The sequence below is a fragment of the Spinacia oleracea genome, chromosome 4 (assembly GCF_020520425.1).
Source record: "Spinacia oleracea cultivar Varoflay chromosome 4, BTI_SOV_V1, whole genome shotgun sequence".
In the NCBI taxonomy this organism is placed as follows: domain Eukaryota; kingdom Viridiplantae; phylum Streptophyta; class Magnoliopsida; order Caryophyllales; family Amaranthaceae; genus Spinacia; species Spinacia oleracea.
Window position 1 is genome coordinate 11,484,710 of NC_079490.1, and position 27,389 is coordinate 11,512,098.

General features: G+C 33.2%; 3 protein-coding genes and 1 pseudogene across 5 annotated transcripts; 2 read left to right on the top strand and 2 right to left on the bottom strand.

Moving 5' to 3' along the window:
• Positions 1-897: 897 nt before the first annotated feature.
• LOC110792572 (diacylglycerol kinase 2) lies at positions 898-7,968 on the bottom strand. Of its 3 annotated transcripts, none has more exons than XM_021997402.2 (9): positions 7,635-7,939; positions 6,432-6,549; positions 5,116-6,319; positions 4,318-4,687; positions 4,160-4,236; positions 3,734-3,853; positions 3,432-3,596; positions 2,928-3,065; positions 898-1,539 (listed from the first exon to the last, which is right to left on the bottom strand). In XM_021997402.2, exons 3-9 carry the CDS (start codon positions 6,232-6,234, stop codon positions 1,390-1,392), a joined length of 2,139 nt encoding a protein of 712 aa, XP_021853094.2. In that variant the 5' UTR covers positions 6,235-6,319; positions 6,432-6,549; positions 7,635-7,939; the 3' UTR covers positions 898-1,389. The 3 variants fall into 3 exon arrangements, with proteins under 3 accessions (XP_021853094.2, XP_021853093.2, XP_021853092.2); XM_021997401.2 differs by having other exon boundaries at positions 6,414-6,549; XM_021997400.2 differs by lacking the exon at positions 6,432-6,549 and having other exon boundaries at positions 7,635-7,968.
• On the bottom strand, positions 6,297-14,694 carry LOC110803603 (probable pectate lyase 5; annotated as a pseudogene).
• A 1,734-nt stretch (positions 14,695-16,428) lies between these two features.
• On the top strand, positions 16,429-17,434 carry LOC110792568 (trypsin/subtilisin inhibitor). The gene is made up of 2 exons (XM_021997397.2): positions 16,429-16,531; positions 17,111-17,434. Exons 1-2 carry the CDS (start codon positions 16,471-16,473, stop codon positions 17,311-17,313), a joined length of 264 nt encoding a protein of 87 aa, XP_021853089.1. The 5' UTR covers positions 16,429-16,470; the 3' UTR covers positions 17,314-17,434.
• Positions 17,435-25,897: 8,463 nt separating this feature from the next.
• On the top strand, positions 25,898-26,847 carry LOC110793534 (agamous-like MADS-box protein AGL62). Its single transcript, XM_021998419.2, has one exon. It carries the CDS (start codon positions 26,124-26,126, stop codon positions 26,679-26,681), a length of 558 nt encoding a protein of 185 aa, XP_021854111.2. The 5' UTR covers positions 25,898-26,123; the 3' UTR covers positions 26,682-26,847.
• Positions 26,848-27,389: the final 542 nt, after the last annotated feature.

Here is a 27,389-nt window from a genome sequence, read left to right on the forward strand (position 1 = left end):
ACCACCAAACTTAAAGGTATTATTTCACAAAATTTCCTAATAACAATGATAATAATAAACAAATCTATCTCAAAGATTAACAAATGAAACAACACATATTTAAGGGTGTTTGGTTCGCGGTTTCTAGATATGAGGTATGAGTTTAGAATAGTCTTAACTGATACTTCTTCCGTTCATAAATACTCGCAACGTTTGGTATTTTTACACTATTCACATATTCCACTTTGACTATTGTTGGTGATTTATATGTCAAATAAAACATAGTCATGTGAGATCTTGTTAGATTCGTCTCAATACGTATTTTAAAAATATCAATTTTTTATAATTTTTGCTTGAAGGGAATTTAATATATTGACGATCTAAATTGTGCATTGGCATGCGTGAAAGTGGCAAACGTTGTAAGTGTTTATGAACGGAGAAAATACTATGTGTTTGGTCGGAGTTTTTAAGAGTTTTAAACCCATACTTCAAACCCCCCAAGGTGTGGGGTTTAGAAACATAGGGGGAAGGTGGATATGACTCGTACCTTTACTCAATGTATCAAACAAAAGGATAAAAACTCATCCCCAAACCGAACCAAACACAGGCATTAAGAATCAAGTTCCGAACTCATGCCACCTTGATATCATTCTTGATTCTCACCCATGCCAGTTTGCGAGCCAAATGCCCCCTTATATGATTTATTAACGATATTTTGACCAAAACCGGAAATCCTGATTCAAGATATATTCTAACGGTTCAATCTCAAAGGCATCGAGTCTCGATAGTTCAAAAAATATTTCGACCAAAACAGGGTTCCGAGACAAAAGTTAATCCATTATCCCCATCATCTCATGTCAATTTAAAGAACACCAGAAACAAGACTAAAATGAGAGGAATGTTGAGAAAGCAGGGACGGGACATCAAAATTACAGCACCATGAGAGCAATAATACATTAGTTACATTGGAGGAATACAAGTCTTTACACTCTACAAACCCTTCTAAGAATCAATATTTTTTCTACGTTAATCACATGTTGATCTGCACAAATTAGAACTACTCCGTATCTACTTAATATTCTCAACCTATACGTCACGGGTACTCTCAAACACACCAAAATCTCTAATTCTCTATATCCATTTCCGGCAAAACTGTACCTTTTTGTATATCTTCGTATGTACTTGACTATCAACACGGGAACTTTCGTCAACTAGCAAGTCTTGATGTGCACCAAGGCCAAGTGGAAAGAACACAAGGAATGGCAAAAGAACAAAAAGAAGAGAGAAAGAAAAGAAGACGATCTCCATTCTTCTTTCCATACTCCCCTATTACTTACTGTATGTGTTAGCACTAAATGGGAAAATTAGCGCTAGAAAAAAAGAATAAAAACGAGAACACCCAACTTTTCACTATGAAAGCCGAAGAGCTATCTGCTCAATTAGAACTCTTTTTTGACCGGAGTTGATGATGCCTTTGCACTCGGCATCCAACAAAACCTCTGACATTACTGCAGCTGCATGGGCTTTAGGTTCTTCAGATGATTTCCTTAACATAAACACCTATAAAAGGAAATGATCACAATGTTAGGAGCCTTCTCAATTTTTTCTATCAATTCCCCGTGTTAATAGGTGTGTGTGAGAGAGAGGAAAGATGTGTGAGGTTCATAGTTTTTCGCAGTAAAGCAAAGTCAATCAATCTTGAACACCATATGTGACTAAGTACTCGTTTGAGTTCCAGCCGTAGGTGCACAAGATTATTCATTAGTCATAACATGCTAGCACGTCGCCAGTAAAACAAAGTATATAAAGTTCCATGTCCACTCCTAGACATTGTGTTCTTGTATCTTCAGAAGTGAACTAAACAGCACAACTAAAAACTGATCACCTAGAATCTAATAAAGGGAGAAGAATCATGAAATACTTTAATTTGATTTAGGCTCCGTTTGGTATGGTGTAAAACGTTTTCATGGAAAACGATTTTCCCTTTTTAAACCATTTTACGTTGTTTGGTTGGGTAAGGGATGTAAAACAATTTTCCATTACTCTATCAAAGATGGAAAACCATTTTCCATTTGAAAGGGAAGGAAACCACTTTTCCTTCTTTCCTCCTTACCTCCCTATCCATTCTTCCCCTCAATCTTCACCATTTTCTCCGATTTTCCTTTTAAGTTACCAAACAAAGGAAAACTAGTTTGGAATTGTGTTTTCCCTTGAAAACTGTTTTCCATGGAAAATCGTTTTACAATGAAAACGTTTTACGCCTTACCAAACGGAGCCTTAATGGTAAAGTCTAAGATGCCAGGGAATAATTAAAAAAAATCAAGGAAAAGACCATGTAAAGTGAAATCAAATATTTAAGGAAAGGTCAGCGTAAACCTGTAATGAGGTAAGCTCTTCAGAAAAATAAATATGCTATGAACAATGCAAAGGGAAAGAAACATGCAAGAAAAAGAATACATAAAAGATGAACAATATTTTGCAACTTCAAAGAGCAAGAAGAACAAAAAGACTAGATTCTAAAAGTTTGTACAATGGAATGTTGGTTCTAATTTCTAAAGCGTAAAAGTAACAAATTAGTGAGGAAAACAAACTTTAACGATATTCATGGGGTGAACTACTGAAACCAGTGTTACCTACTCATGAACCAAGACCAAACTCATGGGTGGTACATGGAACATTTAACAAAACTACGTAATTAGTTGTGTTCTTATACCATTTTGCGTACCACGACTTAGAAAACAAGGTGTGAAACAAACAATGGATTGGGAAGACATTAACCTAAGATCTCCAAATGAATTGCATCAACCATAAAAAAAAATAAAAAAAAAAGTCAAGCCATCACTGAAGCAAATGTCAACATTGGCAAAGGGAAAAAAAAGGAGGGCAAAAAGAGGGAGCAGGAGAGAGCAAAGTAACTTATGTACTCTACTCTGTATATCACAACATACCTGCTTATGGTGTGATATTTCTAGACAGCCAGGCTGTAGAATAAATGGTTCCCCATCAATTTGAACTGGGAAAGCACTGGAAATATGAATTCTGATGACACTCCCCTGGGCCATCCTCCTAGCTTGAGAAAGACCAACCTGTAAAGCAGGATAAGGCAAAAGAATTAATGCACAACCCACATTCAAAGCACATGGGCAAGCTGCAAGCAAAATAAAGTAAACTAGGATCAAGTCATATGGACAAAAAATATACTGACACAAACCCATCTCTCATCTCCCTCACTTCGAGAACAACACATTTATTTTTACTTCTCTCAGCTTATCTCTCAGAATGGCTCTTCGTACTTAAAAAGTTTAAAATAATTGGGGCTTTTCTAAATAAATTTGAGCATTCCTGTTGTTAGGGGGAAGCAAGAGCTTAAGATCAACACAACACCAACTTGTCCGTTGATAATTACAGGAAGCACCAAATGAACAATAAAGGCAGAAAAAGGAGTCCCATACCTGAAGTTTTCCAAGGTGCCATGCTCCAGAGACACAGACAACCTCAAGCATCTTATCATGCATTGACTGACGAGTGAAATAATCATCATGCTCACAATCATTCTGCCAAAGATCTACGCCACCCATGTAGCTACCAATGTTGAGAACGATCAAACCTTCAGCATCCTGATAAGAGTAGGTGGTTGCATCAAAATTAAGACAACTAAATCCATGAATAGAAATTTAAAACAAGAATGGGATAGCTTGCACGGCCAACACTAATGCATGACATGCCCCATACACGTTTAAATGTCACCGCATACCTTAGGAATCGGGATGTCTTTCCCATCTACTTCAAGCCAAACTTGCCAAGGTAAATCTGCACAAGCCCTGTCCATCATATCCCTAGCACCTTCCTTGGCATACCGCAATTTGTTCACAAACTGAAAAGAAGTAAACATTGGACATGGTAAGGAAAAAAAGTTAGTGCCTTAGTGGTATGTTAGATCTAGACTCCTTTGACCTCTCTTACAAGCAGTTTTGTACACATTCTGCCAATGACTCACACAAGTTTAATGTACCTCGAGGGCTCAAACTATGATGTATCCCCAATTTTTTCAAAAACTAATATGCGTCAAAAATGCAAAATTCATGCCGTAAATCAGATGACCACCTTTACAATTAACAAAGGCCGAGATCAACATGATAGAAAAAGTGCAAAAGTTCAAGGAATTGAGGAAGATTGCTACCTGACTATAGTATTTCTCAGGATTTTCCTCCCGGTTCACATGAAATTCATATGCAACCTTGGCATCGCATCCAATACCTACAAATTATCAAGCAATAAATTAGAGTTCAAAAACAATAAACAGAGAGCAACACATTAATCAGTGGCCTCTTAATATACCTAGATAGTTCATCATATGTTTCGAGCGCGTCCTATCTGAATTTTTTAAGTTTTCTTCTTTAATATCAACTTTCCAGTGGTCCACCATTGTAACAGCTGCATGATTAACTTCGTGTAAAATATTGCTTAAGCCAGATCCCTCAACTTTTGAGAAACCCCCTCCCCATTGTAAAACCCTTGCGAGATCATTTCCTGTGCCAAGCGGAAGTATAGAAACAGGTGGAGGTGACTCAAAATTAAACTTCTCAATTGCATCAAGAACCCATGCAGCAGTACCATCTCCACCACATACTAATACTCTAAAATTTGGCACATTGCTGAACAACTTCAAACCTGCCTCAGGACCCTGGGAAGAATTCAATTCAAACACCTGCCACAGATAGGAATATTAGCTAATGGACCATGTAAACCAACATAGAGTAGTCTATGAGTTAATAAAGACAATAAACCCACTCAGTCTATTACAGAATAGAAGGAACGATACAACATCCTAAGAAAATGCTTGACACCTTTGTTACTACAGGTTTGTCATTATCTTAAAAACAAACTGGTCTAAATCAGGACAACAGTCAGGTTAAAAATAATGAAGCACATCTACTAGCAACATTTCTAACGATCTATTCGCCCAGTGCCAACACAATATAACAACATTTTCTACTTCCGTTTTCCTTTCCTTTGTGTTGTTATTAGTCGATCAAAGCAGAAAAGCAATAATAAAACAACAATCCCTCTGCGAAAAACTTAATGCAAGTGAGAAAAATAACTGATGCTGAAGTGCGGAATGAATTGATTAAGTACCTGTGAAGGATTTAACAGCATGTTCAGTCTTCTTCTGAGGGAAAGTCCATTCTGTGCACCACTTCTAGTATTGATAAAAACTAAAACAGGTCTAGCATCATTCGGCAAGTCCACTAACTTGTACTTCTTGGTTTGGCCATATGTCAATGTTCCACCCTTCTTCTTGATTAATCCCACATTGGTTCCCTTTGAACCATGTAGTTTGCCATTTCTTGACAAAAAGTCTAAGTTTTTCTCACTGTAGCATTTCTTCAAAGAAGCTATACCATTAAGCACATAACCGAGTGGGGTATCAGGAGCTGGCACATCCTCGAACTTGCCACCAAGAGAACGACTTGTTCCATTTTTGTTTCGATTGCGCCTTCGTCGCATTTCACCACGAAGAGTAGATGCTATCATTTCTTCTCTAATTGAGCTTAAACTTCTCACTGCTCTTACATTAATTTCTTTCACACACAGGGGAGAGAGAATTACATCTCTATGAGGACCCAAATCACAGATATCCCCCGATTCTTTGGACATCTTGGCATGACAAGTGACATGTATGAGACGCTGACACCACATACAATACCATGTAGGAGAAGCATCAATCAAAGGAACACCACAAGGCTCATCACAGTAAAAACAAAATGCAGAAGTGTCAGGATTATCATCAATCTTGAACCATCTTTCTGACCAATGGTGTTGCACATGGCTATGACCAGCTTGGGCGAAACATTTACAATCCTTCGTTGCATACTGGGAACAGTAGAAGTGAGCGGCCACACCACAAACAGCACAACGATGAACAGGGGTGTGAAACACTGTCTTTGTGCCTAAATTTTGTGAGAATGACAGAGAATTCAGGCAAACACAACAAGTGGATAGCTGTTCACCGCAACCATAATCTTCAGCCCATGTATGATGTGATAATGGAACATTTAGCTTTTTCCATGCTTTTTGCTTTGCTCTAGCAGCAGCTTTAACCCAATTTAAAGATGTTCTTCTCTGCCATTTAAGGAGTGCAAACAGAATAGCCAAGATTCCAAATAATCCAGTAACCAGCCATCCCAATACAACAGGACCAAAGGCATCTGAAATAGCCAATAGCCTTGAGATTGAAAAATTTAAGTCAAGCATCGTGTACAGAACTTGCAAACATCAGGCTTCGCTTAGAAAGAGAACATTAAAGAAAAAACCTCCTATGTAAGTTGATCAACAGAACCTGGAGAGAACAAAATCACAGATAACAATAAGAACCGTGACAACAGTACAAAAAATAACTTTTCAATGGGATTTGAAGATGCACTAAACAATACATTTTTCAACAAGCTCACATTCATCTGAGACAAAAACTTTATGAACCGAGTTAAAAGACAGCCTTTCTATTCAGAAATTCGTCATTTCTTGGAGATCTTTTTGAGGATCATACCTTCCTACATCGCCTGTCAAAACCTGGTGAAAGGTATAAATCAGAAGCAAACAAACCATGTAAACCTAGTGCTCTAAGTTGCCAAATACATATTAAGGACCCCAGGGCCTACAAAGAACATTCTCTATGCAACTGCGACAGAAACGTCTGTTTGAATGTTTGATCACCTCCCCGCTAACCCCCGTCCCCTGCCTTGACAGCCTATAATAGCACCCAACTGACAGTTTTGCTTCATTGGAGTGATTAAGGTAATGGTATATTAAGCCAAACTTTCAAGTTTCAAACATATATATTGCTTCACCACAAGTTAAGCATGTTCATAATTGAGAATACTGATTCACAGCTAGGTTTCGATTTGTTGCCAAAACCTGTCATTCATTTTCTAATGCCAATATCAAGTTTATCATGTTCATAATTGAGAATACTGATTCACAGCTAGGTTAAGATTTGCTGCCCAAACCTGTCATTCATTTTCTAATGCCCAATATCAATTTTATCATGTTCATAATTGAGAATACTGATTCACAGCTAGGTTAAGATTTATTGCCGGAAACCTGTCATTGATTTTCTAATGCCCAAATCATTTTCCCAAACCTTTCCTTTTCTAATGTTATTTCCTACACTTTTTTTTTTTTGAGGAATGTTATTTCCTACACTTAATAATTCTACAATTAGCAGATCACCTAATAATGCAATTTCAAAAGCTGATTATCACCATTAATTACCAATCTCCTACCATATATCCAATTTCTCATTGAATTAAATTCCGGCATCTTTTTCCTAACCTAAGTCAGCAATCTCTCCGACAATTGCAACAACAACAATCTTATTTCTTCCATAAACAGCAAAAACAAAACAATTTCTTCTCTCGATCGTTTTCAGAAATCTAGGAAAACCTAATAAAGCAATTTCTACCGTACTTGCAAAATCAACAATTTCAATCCAGAAAAAAAAAATACAAAAAAAATTGTCACTGATTTTGACAAATTCAAATTCAAATTCCAACACGATTGAAGCAGATCTACAGATAACTAAAAACAGATCAAATTTACTAAAGCAGAATATGAAAAAGGAATAAATCGAAAGCGCGGAAAGAGGGAAGACGAACCTGGGCGACGTTACGTGAGAGGAGAGAGAAAGTGAAGGAAGAATATTGACGAGTTTTTTTTTTTTTGAATTGGCGGTAAAAATAGTGTATTGGAGTGTAATAAATAATCAATTTATTTAAAAAATTAATTAGAGGAGTAATTTGTCAAAAGGAAAGAGAGTGGAGTTTTTATTTATTTATAATAAGTATTTTAAAATTGTGTGAGAATGGCGTCAATGGTGGTGCGTAGATACTTGTTAACGAAGAAATCAGAGGAAAAGGAAAGAGGGAGGATGCAAAATTGCAAAGGGAGACAAAAGGAAGGGGGGCGGGATTTTGATTTGGAGACAAAGTGCATACCAATTACCAAAATACGTAATTAACACGGCCTTTTATTGGGAGAGGGTGACATGTGGGCTTGGACCGGGTCTGAATTGACCTTTTAAAATTTTTGGCATGGCACAACCCTACCTTATACAAAATAAGTGGATTTGGTATGGTCCGGGTCTGTTCAGGCCCAAAACACGTATGCTCGACATGATGCAAGACTCATCATGACCCACGTCCATCTTTATGCATTAGTACTGGTGTTGTTGCGCCTCCTTCGCTTTAGCAACACGCTCTATCTTTTTTCGCTGCTATTTTCTGCTATAGATTATTGAGTATCTTTTGATTGCAACGGTTAGACTTTCGAAATATTTACATGTACTAGTATTTTTTGCTTAGTTTATCTTATTTTGGGCCTTATTATTTTCAAATCGGGAGAAACAAGTTCACATGGAGTATCAAAATAGTCTTACTTTAACCTCATAAATAGTAAGTAGTGGGAAAAAAATCATGGAACCGAGACAATACTACAAACACAAATATATATATTACGAAGTACGTCCTTTATTTCTTAATAGTTGTCACGTTTCTTATTACTACGTACACAATCGTTTAAAAGTATTGTTAGATTTGTATCTATGTTATTTTTCCAATGCCAACTATTTATAGTCTGTGTTAATTGATAATCTATTACTTTACTATACTAGTTGTTGGTCGGCGCGCTAACGCGCGCCGTCCCCCAAGGTAGTGAAACTTTTTTTTATAAAACTATAACTAATATAAATTGCAAAATTATAATTTGTTATATTGATATGATTGTAGTAGCGGAAAAGACTTATGAAATAGAAAAAAGACACCACAGGTCATTTACAAATTTTCATTTTAACTTTGAAGGCCACTGTAGACATTACAAATTTACCACCCGGCTCTCGATAATTTTATGAAACACTTTAAAAACAAACATTTTCATGATATCCTCAAATATTTACATGTAAACATCAAATGGACAAGGGAGGGAACTTTATAACTTAACGCACTGGAGTTTTAAATTACACTTGTTTGAGTATCGCCCGACATAAATAAGGTTGGGAAGAAATGTGAAAACATCAAAATAACAAAGTAAACAAAGCAACCTAGTTCAGATTTTTGTTATTGTAATCACATTGCTAGACAAGATGAGAAGAACAGTGATGAGAGGAGAAAGAGAGAAGAGCAAATGCAATTGTTTCATGTATTTTTCTTTTGATTGTCGTTAAATGCAATAGGCAAAATCTTAAATGGAGGAAATGAGGAACATAAACTCAAAGCAAGGAGTAGAAGGATGCCAAGAAAAAATTGCAAAACGTTGATAAACCACTTGAAAAAGCAAGATAAAAAAAAAAGTCTATGTAATCACTCGCCAGTTACTACATGTTTCCTTTTCATGAACCAGCGAGCAATGGGTTTTTAGCACTCTAACGAGAGATGTTTCCGAGCTAAAGGTAGACAGGAGAGCTAAAAAGGTGAAAGAAAGTCATCTTCATAAATTTCAGCATCATAATTAACAATTTTCTAATTCATTCCCAGCAATTGCCAAAAAAAATACTCCGTATTAAAAAGGGAACCAAACCATAACACATTAACACCCAATACAACAACCTTAATAATTATACTACCACCTTTTAGAGCACAAGGATTCACCAGGTAAATTTCCTTCAAGTAGAGGTTAAAATTGCGTGTAATCTACACGAAAAATCTCATCTGGACAACATCGCAGAGACAGAAAATTCAGTTTCCGGTGGCAGAGGCAGTGTTGCATACTTTTACAATAATTAAATTCAGCTTCTCCGCCCCAAAGAAAGTATTAGTCAAATATTCAGAAAAAATCTCAAGGGTCTCTAATCTTGTGATTATGATATAGTGAATTCAGCAACTTAGAAAAGGCCTATAACCTGGTGAAGCTCACTCCTGGTGAAGCTCAACAAGAACTGGACATCTCAGAACTATAACCTCATTAAGCTTACTCCTGATTAGAGATTTGAATTCCGCAGCGCTTGAAAAATTCTCTAAATCCATAATTACTGAGGACATGACTGAACTGTAAATGTATAAGATAAACAGATTTGATATCAGTTAATCAGCATGACCTGATTAAACATAATATATTCTTGTGGCTTAACTGCTTAAGAAATATGATTCTTGTGTGTTGTTGTTAAGTAGCAAGCAACAAGAATGTAAAGATTTAACTTTGGGCATTGAAAAGCTTAATATTTGGTCAATTAGTAGAAACCCATGGAAAAAGATAACTAAACCAGGTTAAAGCTCAATTTCTTTGTCAATTGAATATTTTAAGAAACAACATCATGCATACACCACAATTCAACGAAATGAAGAGGTTAAGAGCTAAAGGACTATAACAGAATCTTACAGGCAAGACTTTCACTGAGTACTTAGTGGCATTTGAATCAGCAACCCCTGGAGCCTGCGGGAGAGGACAGACGAAAGTTTAATGTATTGGATATGGTATATATACTGTACAGATCTGGTGCTGTCTTGTTGCAACTGCACTCATTAACAAAATTGTTTATTTTCAACCAAAAAGAGATACAATCAACAAGTGTCTAATACTTCTTTAGAATTTTTTTTTGAAGGAGGCGCGATCCTAAAAATGGATGCTTGCAGGACTGTCAAAATGTCAAAAAATCACAGAACACTATACATCATTTAAATATAGGACAACACATACTTGTTCTTGTGTACACATATACGGAGTAACACATAACAAATTATAAAGCTACTCAATATAAAATCATCTACACATGGAATGAATCATAGTCTAAATGGAATTTTATCAAAATGGTGATTGGAATCTAAATTTACTGATAACATTTTTTTTTGAAGGAAATTATCATATTGAATTAGTGTTGTTAGTTAGTTAGTACATTAACAAATGATAACCCCCATCCCCTCCCCTCCCCCCCCTCTGTTCCCGTCCTCTATTAACTCTCTGCTTATTGCCATATGATCTATTGCATAATTAAAAAGTCGATTCCTATAATGCCCTTACCTTGCCTTTCAACCAGTTCTTTTACCCTCACTTATACTACATTCTAAAAACTTTATAAAATATATTTTTTGAGCTTGAGGGGGCATAAATATCAAATTGACGAGATGGAAGAAATAAGCACATTTGACCTTATGAGAACACCAAAAATAGAGAGAGTGTAGAGCGCATGACCATATCAGCCGAAGTCTAGAAGTAGGCGTCATGAAGTAGAGAACGACTTCTACAATGGCTTAAACTACGAAGAAAAGCATCAAATTAAGGTTCAACATTCAGATGAATGATGTTAAATATGCAATTTCTTGCGAGTGTCCCTCAAACTTGAACCCAATATAACAGATAACAAATACCATTAGACTGCGCTCATGCAAAGAAAGCCCATAAATTTATCCACTACTACAGCAAATCCAATTAATAAAAATTGGCAAAAGCTTGATAGCTTAAGCCGCAGAAACACCTAGAATAAATCATATTCTAAATGGCAATGCTTGATATCTTAAGACATAAAACTTGTTGTTTTATAGCTTGATAGCATAAGACACAAACTTTGATAGCTTAATACAAAAACCTTGTTGTTTAGTACTTATCAGGTTCTATGTGAAGCCATTCAACCCCACTACCACATTGCCATACCTTACAAACACGACCAGTTTACAAATCGCGCTACATTCATAAACAAATCACCTTCTGATGTCCAATTCCATTTCTTCCATTCATTTTCTGCTGCCTTCTCGCGTTTAGCGACCTGTTACAAGCCATTTGGTTAGTCATATTCATATATTTTCTTTTATTTCAAGTCATCTCGGACCGAGTCTACTAAAAAAGAAATAGGCTATTGCTGATAAGCTTATTATTATATTAAAAAAAAAACAGTCAGTTCAGTTTCAGTTTTTTGGATATGAACTCATGTAATATCAGGTAAAATTTAGAACTGCATCTGTATAAGTTATTAGTTTTCTGTAGAATTGGGAATCAGAGAATGAAGAATCACCACTTTGTTGGACCGGCTATCAGGAGCTAGGACTTTGTTACCTTGACTGTTGATAGTTGGTCCTGCACTTCCTCCTATGGCATACATTCGCCACTGAGTGTAGTCGTTATTCACGACATGAAAATATCCATGTCTGCATCTGTAAATAGAGGAAGAACAGAAATATATAAAGATTGCAGTAACCTTAAATTAATCATACATATTAATATAGATCATTCCATTATTTTATATATACCTCGACATCCTTTGAACAAGGCCATCTCCGAAATGATTGAAAGTTATTGTACCTTGCATGTTCTTGTCTTGTTTATAATTATCATTATGTACCAAGAGCATGACCTTATTATGATCTGTCATGTAGTTATTAGATATGGTTATCGCGGTAGAGCCACGAATGGCGTCAATCAAGCCATCACCATCTGATTTGCTTCTCCAACCGCAAATTGTTGGTGATTTCCTGACATACGCGTTCCCTCCATGTTTACAGTCGTGTATGTGAATGCCATGGATGATTATGTTGTTCACCTTATGTCAGACGAATAGACGAAGCAGGATCCCTCAGCAATGTGCACATCAGTTCCTCTTCCATCTATGGTCTTGAGAGATCTGGTCATCAACTTCTGTTGCAGCTTGATCACCATATCAGTAGCGAAAACTATCCACAACGGTTCGTCTTGGCTTACCCCGTACGTTAATGTGCTGATTTTCGGGTTGACAGCATCCGCACTCGGATCATCTAACACGTAGATTTTGCCATTTTTACCTCCCATAGAATTCTTACCAAATCCGATGGAACAGTTTGCCAACTGCTGCTGGTTTTTATCCTAGTTCTCGTCACACCTCCAGCAATCGTCAATAGGATTACCCGACTGACACGAGCATTATTCGCCCTTCAAAATATGAAACACAACCCATGTTAGCCATGCATACATAGTGTTACTATACTGCAAGATACGGGTCATACAACTAGTTTAGCTAATAAAAACATGACCCTGCACGATTTGATCATGCTCTCTGTGAACCCAATCAACCCCACTACAACATTGCCATACCTCTATGTGGTTGTTGTTCAGAGCACCACCTTATCCACTTCGTTCTTCTCCTTGAACTACCTTCAAATTCATATGAAAATCATTAATACAAACACTCCCTTGTTATATTTATTATAATCCTACATTTAACAACTATTATGTAGTACAATTATACAAATTTATAAACTCGAGCACTTGCCACTTCATAGAACTTTTCGGATATTACCTGCTCTTAATCTCATCCAGAAACTCCTCAACGCTATGGGACTCCTCAGTGGCAACCACATAGTCATCAGGATTTTCCTGTTGAAGCATCAACCACATTGCTTCAACATAGTCTCCCGTGAATACCCAATCCCTTGATGCTTGCAAATTACCAAGAAAAGCTTGATCTGAGGCCCGATCTTGATCCTGCTAACAACACGAGTGATCTTCTGAGTCAAAAAGGTCTCTCCCCTTCTTGGTGATTCATGGTTGAAAAAAATGTTGTAGCAAGCAAATATGCCTATATAAAAGAAACATGTTAGATGTTCATCCACCCGTACCTAGAACTGCTAGAATAAAGAGTAGCCAACAACATTTCAATATAGCAACAACAAGAAGCATCAAGTTACAACATCTAACTCATGACTAAAGTTCCACACCATAGAATAAATAATTATCCTATATAACAACTAAAATCTAGAGGTTTGAATAACCAACATAATCTAGCCTATGATTTTGAATATCATTCAAATGAAACCAGATCATAGAAGAAACCGATTGATGGATCCAATTGAAACAAATTCCAAATCTCTCTTAGGTGTGTAAAATACATTTCTAATAAAAAAAACTGGAAAGTCACTAAGTTTGTAATAACAAATAATCAATCACATCAAATTAAACAATGCAGTTGAGTAGTTGAGAGATCAGCCATCAAAATCAAACAAATTTGAATACTATCTACTCACATGATTATGAAAATAGCACCTAAAACCCAAACTGATCTTCAACCATTTCCATTTATTATTGCTACCCAATACCTCAGGATTAAAATCTAACTCTATTTCAAAAGCTTATACAAATAAAACTCGAATAAAATTAATCAATCGGGATTATATAGAATACCCATACAAATCAAGATGGGAAATTAACACATAAAGCCCCGTTGAGTTAATGTTGTAGAGGAATCGACTGGGAGTTGTATATCTCCATTGTTGCAAACTGAATATTACAAAAAGAAAGGAGTGAGCCAGTACAACTATATATAATGATAAATTGAAAGAGTCATAGCCTAGGTTAAAGCAAAAATGTAAACTCAACAAACTAAACCCAAGAAGAAATCAAAACGAATTTTCTCCTAAAAATTCAATCATTCAATTTCACAATAAAGAAAAACACAAACTTACCACAGAAATCAAGGTAGAAGACAAAAACATTTGATAAAATGACAAAAAATCCACGGAAAATGAATAAATACAATCAACAAACGGAGGTAAATACTAAATAGCTGCTGCAAATTCATTTTTTTCCAAAAAAAAAAGAATTAAACCCTAAATAATGATACTCACCTCATCCGAATCTAGGAAAGTGAAGACTGCAAAAATCAACAACAAAAATAAGAATAGTTAGGAAAGTTGTTGATGTTGAAGAGAGGAGAAACACAAACGAGAAGAATGACAGATTGAAGAACTTACCATACAAGAACATGGAGAGCAAAGCCGCGGGAAGGAGATAGGAAATCACGAAGAACCTAGAAGTGAGGAGAGAAAAACCGTCTACATAGATATGAGGAGTTAAGAGGCAAAAATGATATATGGTAAAGAAGTTAAGGGCTTTTCAGGTACTTTACTATTGCATGAATAGTAAAACACAACTCCTAGCTTTTAAAAGGTTATAGATACTAAAAGAGACACCAGGAATGACACGTGTCATTTTCTGGTGAAAAATTTTCCCGCCAAAAACTTTTCCCAAAAAAGACTTATTTATTTTATTCTGTTTTTATTTTCTCTCCTTTTGTATAAATGTTTATATATGGAAAAAAATATAGGATTATGAAATATGCCATTATTAAAATTTTGGTAAAATTTTAGTCAAACTGTGTTGCCAATAATTGAAAATATTCTTACTCGATATTTTGGTCAAATTAGCATACTAAATATATCAAATATTTTAGTCAGATCATCATATTAAACATATAAAATATATAATACGTAGTAAGTTAAAAATGATAAAATGAGTACATTCGAGATTATTAATTATGCAATAGATTTAAGGGATAAATAATTCAATTAATTTTTTTATAAAAAAGATGATAAAATAATATTTTTTAAATATCCGTGCGTGCACAGGACCTAATCTAGTTGCATATATTGACATATGTACATGAAGAAATGAGTTAACAAAAATGAATCAGGCGAATATATACACACATCCACATATACGGTATGAAATCTGTCTAAAAACGATTGCCCCTATGTATAGTTTTTTCGGACTGTCCCTTTGAGTTTGTCTCATACCATTTATAATGTGGTTCACACATGTTTCCTCTCACATTCTATTAGTATTTAAATTAGCAAAATGACAAGACTTAACTCACATTTTTTTGCTTTTTTTTTAATAAAGTGAAAAATGGAGCGATTTTCTTCAATATTGCTTAAAGATCCAATAATTCTCAAAATACGCCACTTTCTAACTTATTTCCCTCCATACCGTCCACGTCAACATGAAAGAAAGAAAAGTAACTTTTTTTTCCCCGGTTCAGCTTAGAACCGTCAATTAAAATGACGGTTTTTTTTGAAACAAACCACCATTTGAATTGGCGGTTCAATGGTATAAACCGCAAATGGAGGTTTGCTTTAAAAAAATCGCGCGGTTTTGTAAGAGCTCTCTAACTTCTTCTGATTTGATTTTGTTGTGTATGTTAACCGCTACCTGAAATGGCGGTTCATTAAATACATAAGCAGTTATTTTAGATAGCAATTTACCCTTTTAAACCGTTGTTTCAGATAGCGGTTTATTGTAGAGTTTATATAAAAAAAATTAGACCATCTTTCTTGCTGACGTGGACGATAAAGTGATAAATAAGTGAAAAGGTAGCGTATTTTGAGAATTTTTGTTTCTTAGCAACGGGGGATTATTAAAAGTGTGAAGGTGGTGAACAACATATTTGCAAAAAAAAAAAGTCTGTTGTAAGGAAATAAATCTTCACACGCAAAATATCCCTTATCATTAACTCATACTCCGTACTTTGTTTCTTCTTGAGGGTTTTTTTTCTTCACCCTATTTTGGTAGAAAATAAAAAAAAAGGTTCATTAAAAGGGCGCAATTTATGATTTTTTCACAAAAGGACAACAATAATGGGCCATATTTTCTTAAAAAAAGCAACATGGACAGCCAATATAATGCTATATAAATAACAGAAAACAAGAGTATACATTGCAAGTTTGCAACAATTAAACAAGAGATAGAAGAATTAATCAAACAATGGGCTTTCCACCTTGTACCAATCCTAGAAAGTGTCAAGACTCTGCATGTTGCACCCAAGGTAAGCAACTCATTTATTTTCATAATTCATAAACTATTGCATAGTTATGTACTGAATCTAGACCTGATTAAATGACGAAGCAAGCGTTATCAAACACATTTATCCCATCATTCCAGGTTGGGCTTGACATGGCCAAATTTCCGTGCTCACAACCAACTTCTTCCGGCAAAAATAGAGTCATTTCCTACTTTTTTTGGGGCGGACCAAATTTGAAACCAAAATTCAATTTTGATTCGCCCGAAATCCAAATTAAAAATTGAGTTGAGTCGAGCACATCATTTTTCGGGCCAGGCCATCAGGCCAATCTGCATATAATTAGCCCCACTCAATCACTCAACAATTGCCAATCTCCAAACCGTGAAGACGTCGTATTTTTAATTTCATGACATAAAAACTTGAAAATCAATGATCGAAAATAGCGCTCCTTAATCTAAGAGGCCGATTTTTGAATCGATGAGGGTGGCTTTAATTATTCGCTCATTTGAATCTATTTGTGACATGTTTTACTCATGTATATGTATCCCTTTTTGTCATCTTAGTTTGTTTATTTATTTTTTTCTTGATTTTATTGATGTATAGGGAAAAAGTGTGAGTGGCCAGAGTTGCTAGGCAAACATGCGGATGTAGCTAAACGCATCATTGAACGTGACGACCCACAAGTGACTGTTCTGATTCAGTCTAAAGATTCAATGAACAATTTCAATTATGAATTTTGCTGCAATCGTGTAATCATTTTTGCTTACCATGGTGTTGTTGACATTCCATATCCTCAAGTTGGGTAAAGGAATTGTAAAAGGGAGTGTTGTAATGTTGCATGAAATATGCTGAATAAAGATCAAGTTATTTTTTTTTTTTATCGTTTCTTTAATTTTTCAAGTATTTTTCGTAACTATTTAATCCGTATACTACTACATCCGTTTCGAAATAATGGAGACACTTACGCATTTCACAACAACTAAGATAAATGATTGTAATGTAAAAAATAAGTAAGGGAAAAGTGGAATGTTGTAAGAAAAGAATAATAAAAAAACTAGGTTGGTTGGAGTGGTGTAAGAAAAGAAAAAAAAAAAAAAAAGGTTAGTTGGAAAGTTATGCGTAAAAAGAGAATAGTGTGAACTCAGTAAAGTGGAAAAAGAGTAGTGTGTACTCATTAAATATGATGAGTCATATACCAAAATTAGAATAAAGCACATTGTCCCTATTATTTTGAAACACTCATTTAAGAAAATCGTCCATATTATTTCGAAACGGAGGGAGTATATATTAAAGGTGTTTATATCACGGTCTATCACCCACATGTCACTTTGCTAAAGAGTTTTCATTATATGTCATTCTTTTTTTTTTTAACATAAGTCATTCATGTACGTCATTCACATACATATATACGTACACATAAAAATTGAAACATGGTTAGCGTAGGAATCGAACCCGTGACCTCAAGTTTAAACAATAATGACTTAATCATTGGAAATCGGGCTATACTAAATTACTACATGTTATCTTTTCAAAAGAGAATATATACATAAGAAAATTTAATCAAAATATTACTTAGTCATAAATTTCATATAAAGTCATATTGTAACAATAATACATGTAATAGTACGCCGCGTGGGCCCAAAACTAGTTTAACTTTTAACTTATAAAATATTGTTCATGCTTTTCATAGAATTAGCTTTTGTCCTTAGTTAAAATTAATATTTTGACTTGACGCATTAACTAAGAGGAAGAAAATCAGGATACTCAGTTATGGAAAGTGATTTTGGCACGCTTATTGTAAAAGCACATAAACTATGTTAACTCACATAGAGGTGTCCAAAATCAACAAAATGATGGTGTACCAAAATCAGTTTTCCTAAATTATGAGTTGAAAATTAATTTTTTTTTTCCCTGCAAAAAAAGTTCCAACTCGTTAAAAGAAAATACTATATGCAGCCTTAGGAATACATATAAGAGGCTAAAAATGAAAACACTTATTTATAATAAACATTGATTACACCAATCGACGCATAATTTTGTCATGCATTCATAAATCAAATAAAAGGATAAAGGCCCAATTAAAAGCACATTGAAAAGGGTTTAAATAGAAAAAGGAGCAAGCCAGGCCGATGAGACTCATGGAATGATGGGAGGGAAGATGTTACAAGTTTAGTATTCCCTATGTTGCGTTAGCCTAATTTTCACAGGTTGTAAATTGAACTAACCTGCTGATTGTACATAGAAAATTCTCGTGTGTGAAGGTACACGTACATAAGAAAGAGTTACTAGAAGTAATACTTGATCTACAAGGAATCAAATTACCATAATGCAATTTTTCTTTTACCAAGTTAAGTTTGACCTAATGAAAAGGATTTTACTTTGCAACCTTAGTTGAAGTAATTTCACATTTTGTTACCCCTTATTTTCTTAACAAAGGACCTAAATTAATATCCACATTAAAATAAAGTCACATGCAAAAATTGTAGCTAGTAGGTATGTAGCTTGAAAAGCCAATGTGACGCAACAAGTTATAAGAAGAAAAAATGTTAAATATCCCAGCAGCCGCACTTTCTTTTTAAAAATTTCGACCCAAAAAAAGAAGTTAAATATGATATCATGACGTCATGTCAAAAATGCGTGGATGTCAAGTATTTTAGTACTCGTGGGTGGTGGCACTAATTACTCCGTTCTAAAGACTTGTGATTGAATATTGTTTGCATCTACCCTTGCCGTTTGTTCTATATATATATTTTAATCACTCCCTTCATCTTATTTTAATTTTTACATTTGGTATCATGCACGCGATTTAACAAATAATCAAGAGAATAAAGATTACTTTTTAAAAATACACTTAAACAATGCAAAATTACTTTTATAAATAATATTTTCAATTTTATCCAAAATATGACATTGGTAAAATGAGATGGATTTTATATTTCAATGAAAAAAAATTAAGCTTGACTACAAGACTTTACAAACCCAAAACACAAAAGGCACAAAGGCTCGTGCCACCACCTGATAGTAAATTCCAAAGATAAATCAATATCACCTGATCTTGAGTTTAAATAATTAAGCTTTTAACACTAAGGGTGCGTTCTGTTCACCTTAAAAAATACGTTTCAGTTCCAATAAGTTAAGATAAGTTCAGATAAGTTCCAATAAGTTTTAATAATTTCCAATAAGTTCAGATAAGTTCAGATAAGTTCCAATAAGTTCTAATAAGTTCAGATAAGTTCAGATAAGTTCAGATAAGTTTCAATAAGTTTCAATAAGTTCCAATATTAATTATAATATTATTATTATTAATTATTAATTATTAATTATTAATTATTAATTATTAATTATTAATTATTAATTATTAATTATTAATTATTAATTATTAATTATTAATTATTAATTATTAATTATTAATTATTAATTATTAATTATTAATTATTAATTATTAATTATTAATTATTAATTATTAATTATTAATTATTAATTATTAATTATTAATTATTAATTATTAATTATTAATTATTAATTATTAATTATTAATTATTAATTTTTAATTATTAATTATTAATTATTAATTATTAATTATTAATTATTAATTATTAATTATTAATTATTAATTATTAATTATGAATCATTAATTATTAATTATTAATTATTAATTATTAAATTATTAATTATTAATTATTAATTATTAATTATTAATTATTAATTATTAATTATTAATTATTAATTATTAATTATTAATTATTAATTATTAATTATTAATTATTAATTATTAATTATTAATTATTAATTATTAATTATGAATTATGAATTATTAATTATGAATTATTAATTATTAATTATTAATTATTAATTATGAATTATTAATTATTAATTATGAATTATGAATTATGAATTATTAATTATTAATTATTAATTTTTAATTTTTAATTTTTAATTTTTAATTTTTAATTTTAATTTTAATTTTTAATTTTAATTTTTAATTTTTAATTTTAATTTTTAATTTTTAATTTTTAATTTTTAATTTTTAATTTTAATTTTTAATTTTAATTTTTAATTTTTAATTTTTAATTTTTAATTTTAATTTTTAATTTTAATTTTTAATTTTTAATTTTTAATTTTTAATTATTAATTATTAATTATTAATTATTAATTATTAATTATTAATTATTAATTATTAATTATTAATTATTAATTATTAATTATTAATTATTAATTATTAATTATTAATTATTAATTATTAATTATTAATTATTAATTATTAATTATTAATTATTAATTATTAATTATTAATTATTAATTATTAATTATTAAGTTTCAAGAAGTTCCAATAAGTTTCAATAAGTTCAGATAAGTTTTAATAAGTTCCAATAAGTTCAGATCAAATAAGTTCAGATAAGTTCAGAGAAGATCAGATAAGTTCAGATAAGTTCAGATAATTTCAGGTCAAATAAGTTGAACAGAACGCACCCTAAGATATTACATGTTTCATATTATCATTACAGAAAAATAATAACGGTTTTTTCATGAAATACCCCTGAGGTTTCACGAAATTCACCAAATACCCCTGCGTGTTTCAAAATACATACTATACCCCTAATTTTTTCGTATTGTTCATCAAATACCTCTATTATGACTTTCCGTTAGTCCTCCGTTAAGTCATGTTTATAATTCACCAAATGCACCTATATATAAACTTTTTGCACAATATACACCTATTTGTAAACTTGTTTGCACCAAATACCCAAACTCCTTTTAAACTGCAGAATTTGAATCCAACGGCTAGTTTTATTAAACCTAAGGATCAAAATTTTTGCTGCTTATAAATATCGAAAGAATAAAGTAATAAATTAGTTAAAATCGGTAAAACTATACACACTATCAAACCACAATCAACAAACTTGGTGCCTTGTGCTTTGGTTCTGAATTCTAATACTTCTATTCCTTCGATAGGCAATATTCATTTCTTATTCCTGGTATTCTTCCTTGGACTGGTTCAAATATGGTGTAGGAAAGACAGTTGTATTCGACTTTGATCATGCAGCTTGATCAAAATTTTGTTACATTAATCATGTTGATTTGAGGGGACTGATATAAGTAACAATGAGTTGGGAGATGATAATGTGAATTGTTTGAGGATACAATTCAGGTGTTGGGGATTGTTAGTGTCAACTTGACATGATCATACATAAACATCATTCCAATAACTTTTATGAGGCTCTGACTTGTTAACGTTAGCGGGTTAGACAAATGCAGCTCTGCCCTTAGCAATAATAAAGGGGTTGTCTCCAGCTAGCCTTTGAACCAAAATAACATCTTAAAATATGAAATACGCATTACATCACTGTTTAGTTTGATTTTTGTCCATTATGATTCAAATCAAAATTGATTGAATAAGCAATTGATTGAATTGTATTATACTGTTGGCATACATATCGGTCAATACATTAGTCACTACAGTACTACATCTAAATCCAGCAGCCACCGTTGAGGAACGAACTCTCTTCCTAAGTGCAAGCAAACCAGACTCTGCACAAGCAGTTATGATACTAATAATTGTCCCATCATCAAGCTCCAATTCTGAATTCTCCATTTCATTGTACAAAGAAATGGTCTCCTTTATGAATCCCTTCTCAGCATACCCAGAAATCATTATTGTGCAAGATACCAAATTCTTGTCAGGCATCTTATCAAAAAATAACCTAGCCATATCTAAATCCCCTGCTTTCGTCTAACCTGAAACCATTGTAAAATGTAGACCAAGACACCACATTTCTTCATGACATCTTCTCAAACAAATGAAACGCAGAATTCATGTCCCTCGCTTTGACATACCCATCCAACATGGTATTCCAGCTCACAACACCTCTCTCAGGCATTTCATCAAACAGTTGGCGAGCTTCTTCCAACACACCCCCTTTAATCAACCCACTAACCCTTGAATTCCAAGAAACAACATCTCTATCCTCCATAAGATTTGAAAATGGGGAAATTGGATAGTTTGGTGAGATTTGAAGATTCATGTTTAAGTGACAGAGATGATATAAGGGTTCTTCTTAAATAACGAAGAGTTGTTGGTTTTGTTTGTCTTCAATAACAATTACAATAATTCTTAATCAGAAATTAAGGGGAAAAAATTACTATAATGCCTAATTTTTGCAGAGAAAATGGAAAAGAGGATGAAGGACAAACTTGCCTAACTGCTTGCCTGCCAATTGAATTTGCTAAAGCTTCAAAATCGGTTCCTCGAACTCTTGGGCGAATTGCGTGATGGGTTTGAGCAACGGTAGGTTTCCAATCTTTGAACAGTTTGGAAGAAACGTTGCCGGAAAATGGAGGAGATGGAGAGTTGACTGGGTCACCGATGCCATCGACGGTGCAACCGAGGAAGTCGAACCCTGGGCGAGGTTGGCAACTGTTGCAGGGCGAAGGTGGTGAAGACGGTGAGGAGTGATGTTGGTTCAATGAGAGGAGAGAGAAAGTTTGGGTGGGTTGATGGGAGGAGAGAGAAAGTTTGAAGATAAATGGGGTTTAAGCACAGGAATTGCGCCAAATAACACATAAGGGCAAAAACGTAAACTCCTGCTAACGGAAGACTAACGGACGTTAAGTCCGGGGGTATTTTATGAACAATACGGAAAAATAGGGGTATAGTATGTATTTTGAAACACGCAGGGGTATTTGGTGAATTTTGTAAAACCTTAGGGGCATTTCATGAAAAAACCGAAATAATAATATAAGTAAATGTAAAACTACATTAATCGTTTGGTCTTAAAAGTTAGTGTTGGATTGTTTGTTGATAAGACTCGAACAGAGACACGTGTCCTAAGGTGAGATGCTCACCAACTAAGCTCTACCAACGCGTTGAGTCGATCTTCTTTTTTTTTTCCACTTTGATATGTTTAAAATAATCCTTTTCTTTTTTTACTTTGATATGTTTCCTTTTCATATGTTTGAAATGATCCAATTTTTTTTGTGTTGTTAAAAGAAAAGACATCTTTCTTTTTTAGTTTGAAAAAAAAAGAAGATATCTTTCCTATTGAGTTTGATATCATATCATTTATCCAACAATTTGATAATTGGATAATCAAAATGATGCTATATATATAAAGCAGAGAACCAAGAAATAATACATCGCCAAACACAAAACTCAAAACAAACACTAAAAGCAAATGGCCTCACCTTGTGATAATCCTAGGCACTGTGCCGTTTCTTCTTGCTGCACTCAAGGTATGGATCTGACTTGTAATTTAGATTCCACAAAATCTTATTTAAAAGTGGTGTAAAATAAATATTATATATCGGAGTATAAAACTTAAGTCAAATAGCTTAAAATTTATCCCGCGATAATGTAAAGTTTTATTATTGATAATTTTTTTCGCTTTAAATTATTTGCGAAGTCTTATATTTAATTAAATATGCTCGACTTTTCTCAATTTTTCTCAATTTATATATTATAGTCATAAATATCGGGCTTAATTTGACCATAATGTATCTATATGCTTGGTATGAATTATAGGGCAAAAGTACGAGTGGCCGGAGTTGCTAGGCAAGGATTGGATAGTTGCTAAGGGCATCATACAACAACAGTATCCGCAAATGATGGTTGTGCTTAGGCGTACGGATGCTACAACTCCGATTACTGATTTTTGTTGTAATCGTGCTATCATTTTTGTTAATGCTGGGGGTATTGTTGCCCTTCCACACCCCAGTGTTGGATAAGCTACTACCACCGTTTCAAAATGTGAGATGTTATGTAACACAGAAATGTGAGATGTTATGTAACTGTGTTACAAGGGTTATGCTAATAAAGTTGATCAATGAAAATGAATTGATTTTCAAGTACTACGAATATTGAATTACGGTAATTTACAAAAAGGCCAATAGGTTACACCACTCGTATTACACTTTGAACAATCTATACTAATATTTTAAAAGGCGTTTGTGAAAATGTATATGCGTCACGTAGACTCCCTCCGTATTACGTCATTTCACCACTAATAAGCATCATGGTATGTTATTGACAACCAAAAGATCGAACATCAAACCTCATGGATTAAAAGTTTCACTTCCTACCATCTCAACTAGCTACAATGTTTGTCATATTTAATTTTCACATATAAATGTAAAATACAATCTTTTAAAATTGGACACATTTTCCAAAAACGTAAACCCGACTAAAAGTAAAACCCGTAGCAACGCCTGACCCACACACTAGTTATAATCTTAAAAGAAATACTCTACCAGTCTCGTTTTATTTGCTCATTTAATTTTGATCAAAAATCACAAAAGTTGCATGGTCAAATGGAGCAAGTACATGAGACGGAAAGTGTATATATGTGTCATTTAACTATAGGTTAACTGCTCTCTAGCATCAAACAAAACTATAATTTAACTAATAATTAACGAGGACATCTCTGCGACCCTTAAGATGTTAAACTATAAGACATATGTGTAGTACATTACTAATAACTAGATTAGGTCCCGTGCACGCACGGATATTTAAAAATTATTATTTGACCATCTTTTTTATAAATTTTTTAATTGAATTAGTTATCCTTTAAATCTATTGCGTAATTAATAATCTCGAATGTACTCATTTTATCATATTTTAACATACTACGTATTATATATTTTATATGTTTAATATGATGATCTGATTAAAATATTTGATATATTTAATATGCTAATTTGACCAAAATATCGAGTAAGAATATTTTCTATTATTGACATGACAGTTTGACTAAAATTTTACCAAAATTTTAATAATGACATATTCCATAATCCTATATTTTTTTCCATATATAAACATTTATACAAAAGGAGAGAAAACAAAAAAAAATAAAAAAAATAAAAAAGTCTTTTTTAGGAAAGAGTTTTTGGCGGGAAAATTTTTCACCAGGAAATGACACGTGTCATTCCTAGTGTCTCTTTTAGTATATAGTAATAGATAGATATAAGATGTAATTTTTATTGATCTTGTATTCTTGTGCCTCATTCGTGAAAAAGAGGAAAAAAATATGGGTGAATTATTTTCGGTGCAATTTTTATAGGCATCTTTTAATTGATTTCATAAATTACATTTTCATTTTATAAATTATAATTTAAATTACTTGAATTTTATTACATAATAATACAATATTCTGTATATTTTAATTAAGATGCCATATATTTACCGCTAATAAACAATTTCCCAAAAAATTGTATATATTTTATTTTATTTTTATTCTCTACCTTTTTTTTTAAAACTATTTATATATGGAAACAAAATTTAATTTCAAAATATACTGAATCAAACACACCCTTGGTGATTTACTTTCCATTTATTTACTTGGGCCAGGCCCAAATTAGTAGCACGGTTTCGTATAAAAGGCTATGCAATTGTGAAATACAGAGTATCTTCTTCTTCAACCAATCTTTTTCGTTCAACCTAATTTGAGTTTTCTGGCAGAAAAACTTTGATACAATTAGCAAGTTTTCTTGGGAAACGTGAATATTAGATTGAAATCTCGTTTCCCATTCGTTTCCGGGAAGAATTCAGTTTCAAATACGTCTCTATTCTTCTGAAACGATTTTGGCGCGTTCCGAAAAGCGTTTCCCGGTTAAAATTACTACCATGGAAGAAGTTGTTCATACGGAGAAGAAGAAGAGAACAGGGAAAAGGAAGATCGAAATTAAGCCAATAATCAACAAAACAAGCAAACAAGTAACATTCTCGAAGCGTCGAACAGGGTTATTCAAAAAAGCAAGTGAATTGGGTTTATTATGTGGGTCTGAAATCGCTATTATCACCTTCTCTGGTGCTGGTAAACTCTTCTCCTTCGGTCACCCTACTGCCGACGCTGTTATTCATCGTTACATTAATCAATCCAACTGCATAAACGTCGAAAATAGTAACGACGATAATGGTAATTACAACGAGAATAACTTTGGTCAACTGTCGGAGCAGTACAAGAAGGTTCTGAGCAATATTGAGGTGGAGAAGAGGAAGGCTGATGTTGCGCCATCATCGTCGTCGTCTAATGGTGGTTTAGGGTTTTGGTGGGATCAGCCGATTGATAATTTAGGGGTTTTTGAACTTGAACAATTAAAGAATTCACTTGAGGGTTTTAGGGATGAAATTTGTTCGAGAATCGGTTCGAGTTTGTTTGACGATATTGATTTTGGAAATTAGGGCATGTTCTTAATTAGGGTTAAATTTAATAGTTAGTTAGTTAGTTAGTTAGTTAATTAGCATTATCGATCTAGTTTAAATTTGATCAAATCTACTATAGAACCCTTGATTTTTTGGGAGATGGAATCGATCATATCTATCAGTAATTTCTGTGATTTTGCAACAATTTAATACTTTTCTTGTTGGTTTGATTTTAATTATTTTCATGTTTGTCGAAATTAAATGTGCGATTAATTTTACAATTGGCAAAAACAAATCATTTGACATCATATATATGCAGTTAAGTTGAGTTTAGGATTCACAAATTCTGTCGAGTTTATTTTGATAAATTGAGTTAAGTGTGTTTAAGTTTAGTTGATAACTAAAAACAGTACGTGTAGAGAAGTGTTGAGTTCAGATACCCATTACATTTGCATATTATTATCCATGCGTTTTTTTTGGTGTTAGTACCCGGTTCACCTTTAGGGCTAATCCGAATTAGGGGCGAGTTTTGGGTGGTTAGGTTCCAGTCCCCTCCCAATTATTGTTGTAAGTTCAGCCTCAATCACCACTGAAGCAACAAGTAATTGGTATATTATTATCCATGCGTGTATCTGTTTTTAACTTCCTTCCAATTTTCAAAATATGCTAGGTATTCTTTGATTATGCAGAATGGATATGAGTTAGAGTGAAAATAAATGTGTAGGAAGTCTGAAAACCTTGTTGGAT

What these genes read in the sequence shown, in the direction of transcription:
- LOC110793534 (XM_021998419.2), top strand. Translation starts at nt 26,124, where the DNA reads ATGGAAGAAGTTGTTCATACGGAGAAGAAGAAGAGAACAGGGAAAAGG.
- LOC110792568 (XM_021997397.2), top strand. Translation starts at nt 16,471, where the DNA reads ATGGGCTTTCCACCTTGTACCAATCCTAGAAAGTGTCAAGACTCTGCA. An exon ending in CTCTGCATGTTGCACCCAAG is followed by an intron (nt 16,532 to 17,110) that starts GTAAGCAACTCA and finishes ATTGATGTATAG; the next exon opens with GGAAAAAGTGTGAGTGGCCA.
- LOC110792572 (XM_021997400.2), bottom strand. Translation starts at nt 6,234, where the DNA reads ATGCTTGACTTAAATTTTTCAATCTCAAGGCTATTGGCTATTTCAGAT. An exon ending in ACATATGATGAACTATCTAG is followed by an intron (nt 4,237 to 4,317) that starts GTATATTAAGAG and finishes GATAATTTGTAG; the next exon opens with GTATTGGATGCGATGCCAAG. An exon ending in CTGAGAAATACTATAGTCAG is followed by an intron (nt 3,854 to 4,159) that starts GTAGCAATCTTC and finishes ACTTCTTTTCAG; the next exon opens with TTTGTGAACAAATTGCGGTA.